The 6000-nt window shown below is 37.0% G+C and overlaps 1 protein-coding gene across 1 annotated transcript in view; it reads left to right on the top strand.

Moving 5' to 3' along the window:
- Positions 1-279: 279 nt before the first annotated feature.
- Positions 280-6000, top strand: part of MUC6 (mucin 6, oligomeric mucus/gel-forming) — a 31180-nt gene continuing 25459 nt past the window's right edge. The window contains exons 1-5 of the mRNA XM_009890869.1: positions 280-307; positions 1296-1536; positions 3121-3247; positions 4405-4492; positions 5861-5970. Coding sequence (XP_009889171.1) covers positions 280-307; positions 1296-1536; positions 3121-3247; positions 4405-4492; positions 5861-5970 — 594 coding nt within the window. The remainder of the gene's footprint in view (positions 308-1295; positions 1537-3120; positions 3248-4404; positions 4493-5860; positions 5971-6000) is intronic.

The following is a 6000-nucleotide window of genomic DNA, read 5'->3' as shown; positions in this document are numbered from 1 at the left end:
TATTGACATACCCATTTGTTATTTTTCTCTGATAAGATTTAAATAAAACAAATACACTAAAGACACTCCTATATTTATAGAAAGGGGCACCTATTGCACTCTGACCGTTGTGCAAGCCCAGGTAATCATTCCTTGGCACACTCTAAAAAAGCTGGGGTTTGCTGGTCAGTATCACTTAAGCACAGTATATTAAACTAGCTGGAATTGGGCATGAAGGATCAATGATAACAATTAGCCGATTCCTATTTTCCAGTCAGACGTTCGAGACAGCACAGAAGTATGGAAGAGGAGTACTTTTTGCCAACAGGTAACAGCTCATTGGGAAACAGTATTTTCTACATGACCAGAAAAAAAACCAAACAGTAGCACTCTGTAGTCATTTGATCACTCTTTCAGAGTAAAAAAATGTTTTGTAAAGACAAAGCAGTGAATATAAGTTGCAGGTAGACTTTGCCAAACTTACCTGGTACTTTATGCTTCTAAGACATATTGTAAGATACCCAAGCTTCATATAACTCCATAAGCAAAAATAATTGAAAAATGAAAAGTAACAATCTGAGTCTGGAAATATATAACCAAGGACATGATTTTACTTACTTCAGAAGTTCTATCAACTTCAGAGGGACTGTTCAAATGCTTTAAGTAGGTACAGAAATATCTAACATCAAGCGCTGGAGTTGTATCTCTTTTAACATTATTCATTTCAACCTCCTAAACTCTGTCCATTCAGATGAAAAGTGATTACTTTTTATAAACAAAAACTGATACCATATATTTACAAAGCTGTCTGGAACTTTGTCATACAAACACAGAGCCAAAAAAAGTGGGAACTTAACAAGTTGGGCTTTGACGACTGCCTTTGAATATCTAACGACCTGACTATGCAATGAATCATGATACAGTAATGCCATAGATGTTCATAAATGTTGTGCCTGAGATGTTAAAGGTCTCTCCACTAGCAAGCTGTTGCCTTTGCAAACGGATCGAGCAGACTGAAATAGGAAGATATTACCCACAAAGGAGATGGAAGGGTGTTTCCCAATCTAGGAAGCTAGGGAGCTCTCCTCTGCTTACAGTAAATATGAATATTGCTCTGACTTCAGCTATTGTTTCACTTCCTGACTTGAGATAAAATTTTGAGGTTACAAAAAAAAATTAGCTAGGATGTTGTTTACATAATTAATCTGAGTAGAAACTTACTAGCTTTTTGTTACATTTATACTTGAAATGGCAATCAAAATGAGCAAATATGCTGTTAGGAAACCTAAAACCATTTTCCTCTTTCACTTTCATAGTTTTGAGCAAGGATTCCTGTTCTACCTGGGGTGGAGGGCATTTTTCAACCTTTGATAAATACCAGTATGACTTCACTGGGACCTGCAACTATATCTTTGCAACTGTATGTGATGAAACCAGCCCAGACTTCAACATTCAGTTCCGCCGTGGGCTGGACAAAAAAATTGCGAGGATCATTATTGAGCTGGGACCTTCTGTTGTCATTGTTGAGAAAGGCAGCATTTCTGTCAGGAGTGTTGGGTAAGATTCTGCGATGAATGTGAAAAAAAGTGTTTAAAGAAGGCAAGGAGTCATAAAGCAGTTGCACTAAAGAAGACTACTTTGCATGAAAAATTAATCAGCAGATCACAGAAGTTAGCACACCTAACTGGACTCTACTCCTATTTCTTCCTATCAAGCATTCACACTCTCTAGATAAGTATTTCATTAGCAGTTATTTGAAACAAGCTTAGAGTACATTTGTATAGGCAAAGAGATAATAAAATAACCTCAGACCAAAACAGTTCTCCCATGGAAACTACAGTCTCCCCAATACTACCAGTCTGCTTATGCTTATCTCTACTACAAGCACAGATGAAATGGCTTATACCTTTTAGTAGGTATTAGCTGGATTTCCTGTGTTTTGCTTAGAGTTCATGTGCTAAAGATAACACATATATAGGGTACAAAAACTTTAAACTATACAACCAACAGAGAAATTTTGGAGGGGCTTACAAAGAAGTCCTTGTATATGAGACCATTGACTGTTCACATTATTCCAAGGATTACTGTGTCCAGAAAACTGTTTTATTGAGGAATTACACTGAATTACCTTTGGGTTCTGCATTATTCATTCTTCTACACAAATTGCTCCCATACAAGGAAATTTCTCCAGGGAAGTTTTCAGCATTTTTATCAGATAGGCAGTGTTGAATTTTCATCTGTGAGTACAGGCAGATATGGGAAATAATTGACTGTGGATTGTCTGTATCTTATTGTGGTTTCCTAGTTACAATAACCATCACGAAAAAAAGACAACTTGCAGCTCTTTCTTTAACCTTAATTTAGCAAACTGTAATTAGAAAAACTTACTTTATTAGTTTACGTTCCAGGAAAAGTGTATAAATCTATGGGCTTAACCCAATGATCTGCATTTCAAATTTTTGTCCTGCATTCGCAAGTACCAAATGCCAAGACTGGCCTGGTGTAGTGTCGCATGTAACCCTGCTTCAGGTGGAAGGCTGGCCTGGGAAACTTCAGAAGGTCCCTTCCAACCAACTTTTGTATGACTGTATCACATGCTGACTGAGTACTTAGCAAAATAGATTTGTTCTTTAATGTTGTTAGTTAGTAGCATTAGAATACTGCCGCAAGGATGAAAACCTAATTCTACTACAACATTCCCATTTTGGCTTTCTCTAACTTTGTCAGTTTTCAGTCATAGCAATAATTCCTATATTACCAGGTTGTAGTCCATAGAAGCTCTTCAGGGTAATCAGCAAGAGTTCTACCACACCAACTGTGCTGTTACAAATTCTTGAAATGTCTAACTATACCCTAATAAAACCAAACCAAGTGAGGATGCTAAGTCCTGTGCAAACATTTTCACTAGTATAATTAGTATGCAACTATCTCCTGGTGATTCTCGTATGAAACTGCTGACATTGATTTTCAATTAACATAAATTTTAATATATCTTAAAATGTTACAGTTACAAAGGAAAAAAATTATATTTCATGTTGCTGCAATTACTCAGATTGTATGTGTACTATATCTAAAGAAGATAACTAATACCTGTGTAATATTGGTATGAGAAGGTCAGTTTCGCTTCTCATCGTATTACAGTGTCATTAAGTTGCCTTACACCAGCAATGGAATTCAAATAGCACCTTATGGACGCAACATCCGTCTCGTGGCCAAGCTGATGGAGATGGAGCTAGTTGTGATGTGGAACAATGATGACTATCTCATGGTTAGTAAAATGTTCTCATAAAGCAGAAGAGAAAATTCTCACTGACTTACTCAAATGGCTAGATCTCTGCAGACTTTTTGCATGTGTTCACTATTCAGATATTTATTCTTTTCCTGCTTCATCCCTTCCTCTTGAAATAAACAACTTTGCTTTTTATACCTGCGTGTTCCTTTCACTTCCAGCATTGGTAGTTAACTAAAGCCACCAATGTTGAGATCTGTGGATGCTTTCACAGATTTTAAACTTCCTTCAGGTTATTCCAGCAGCTACAATGTTTTGCTAAAAGGTTGTTGAAGTTGTTTAAAGCTGTGTAGAATTTAATAGTGTCTGCCATAGTTTTGTCATTTCGACTGTGCTTCTCCTGGGCATCTTTTGGTTTCAAACGTATGATGTTCCTACCAGCTCCTTTGTTTCTCTCCTTCTTCTGAATCTTTTCATGTTTTCCCTGAAAATCACTTATATATTTTAAAGAGGATACATATTCTTAGCATGACGTGTGATAGTAATGCCACAAAAGACACTGAATTGTAAACTGGTAAGTTTGCTAAAACAGGGTGATTGTTATGTAATAACTTCTTTTGGAGATTTACCAGCATTACTATCACAGATATAACAGGAAATGCTACTGTGATGGTTACACCCTGTATTCTACATATAGTCAGATTATTTCCTCTGATCTAAGGTTTTCATAATAATTCATTGATTGTAGCCAGCAGTAATATTACCACTTTACTCGTCAGAGCAATAGACAATTGAATAAGCTTGTTCTGAAAACAGATTCCTTCCTGTAACCTTCAATTTCTTAAGCGAACAACCCTAAAGTTTGTGCTCTGTCAGCAAAGATATGAGCAAGGAAGCAGCATCATTTCCTTTTCTATATTTTCTGGCTCCTTAGAATATTATCCCCCTCAATTCTCTGCAAATGTCTTAGAATCTTATTCTTTTATTAAATCAAAAAATCATAACAATCACTATTTGCCTATTGGGAAAAGAAGTTACCGCTTCCAAAACTTTTCCTCCAATCAAGTCACTGAAATTAATGAGAAGGATCACATTTAATTGGATCCTTGAACTGAATTAGCTTTAGAAAGGTAATTCTGCATAGATAATTTTACTTAGGTTGATCCTCTTAAATGTTTCCTTTTATTTTATTTTAGGTTTTGACTGAAAAAAAATATATGGGGAAAACATGTGGAATGTGTGGAAATTATGATGGTTATGAATTGAATGAATTCGTGAGTGAAGGTAAGATCTAAGGACAGGTCAGATGGAAGGACAACTAGTTAAACTGAGTCAAGGTGGAAATTTAATACTGTATGAACATTGCTCTGATGGCTCACTCGGTTTCAGAATTGAGTAAAACACTCCCATATGTTAACAACATACCTATATCAGAATCACAGAATTTTCAGAGTTGGAAGGGACCTCTAGAGATCATCTAGTCCAACTCCCCTGCTAAAGCAGGATTGCCCAAAGCACATTACTCAGGACTGCATCCAGGTGGGTTTTGAAAATCTCCAGAGAAGGAGACTCCACAACCTCCCTGGGCAGCCTGTTCCAGTGCTCTGTCACCCTAACTGTAAAGAAGTTTTTTCGTGTGTTGGAAAATCACATGGTTATGCTATACACTATTATTTGATGATGATAATATTGTGCGTTCCTCAGCCAAGTGATAAGGGCTCTCCTGTATTTTAGAAACAGCTGGTACGGATCACTCTGTCTCTCACCTCACTTTAAGAACAGTCTATGTTCATAGCAAGGCACAGTGAGGGAAATTATTACATTAGGCAGAAGAAAGAATGAGGCTATAATAAAAAAAACAAACAGTGGACAAGAACATTAACAAGTTGTGTGTCCCAATAAGAGTGGATCTTTAGAACAAGTTCGTGCTGGGGACTTGACATCTGCACTATATGTGATTTGGGGGGTTCACTTCAGAGTCACTCTAATCTGGGCTGTTGAACTAATGCTCATTAGAGTTGGAGCCTACTATGCATGCTCTTGGAGCACATCTTCTGGCTTGTTTTCATCATAAAGGAACCCTCTATGCCAAGACCACTCCACAATGGAAATCAAATTGTACAGAGTGGGGATGTTTAGAAAATTTGCTTTAAAAGCACATTGCTAATCTGAACTACAGTGTTAGTACGGAGACATTAAATTGCACAGTAAACTAATCTCAGATCAACACAGCCAGATGCGCTTTTCTATGCACATCACAGAAATGAGTTCTAAAACGTATACAAAATTTTTTGGCTTGTGAGGAGTTTAACCCCACACATAGGGGAAAATACAAGAATGAAGGATGAGGAGAAGAGGCATGAATTAGCAGCTGGCAAAAGGTAACACAGCTGGCAGATAAACAGTAGCAGGTGGTATCATGCAAGGTAGTAGAAGTGATAGATAAGGAAATAGCTCAGAGGTGATAAAAGCATGCTTTACTGAATAGACTCCAGGTAAAGGGCAAAAGAAGTAGTTGTTATCATCAGGAAGTTTAATTAGTAGGACCTTTCACAGTCAAAGAATAGAATCTGAGTTTTGCTACATCACAGCAACAATTAAACAAATCCATGTGGGCTTTTTCCTGACATGTTATAACCTTTCAATTTACAGGTAAATTGCTGGATACATATAAATTTGCTGCTTTACAAAAAATGGACGATCCGTCAGAGATATGCCTGTCTGAGGAGATACCAGTTTCCACCATTCCTCACAAAAAATACGTAAGAAAGATCTTGGCTTTTCTGCAGCAT

Source organism: Charadrius vociferus, unplaced genomic scaffold (genome assembly GCF_000708025.1).
Source record: "Charadrius vociferus isolate BGI_N301 unplaced genomic scaffold, ASM70802v2 scaffold448, whole genome shotgun sequence".
In the NCBI taxonomy this organism is placed as follows: domain Eukaryota; kingdom Metazoa; phylum Chordata; class Aves; order Charadriiformes; family Charadriidae; genus Charadrius; species Charadrius vociferus.
Note: the sequence above shows the minus strand (reverse complement) of the source record. Positions and strands in the feature narration are given on the sequence as shown.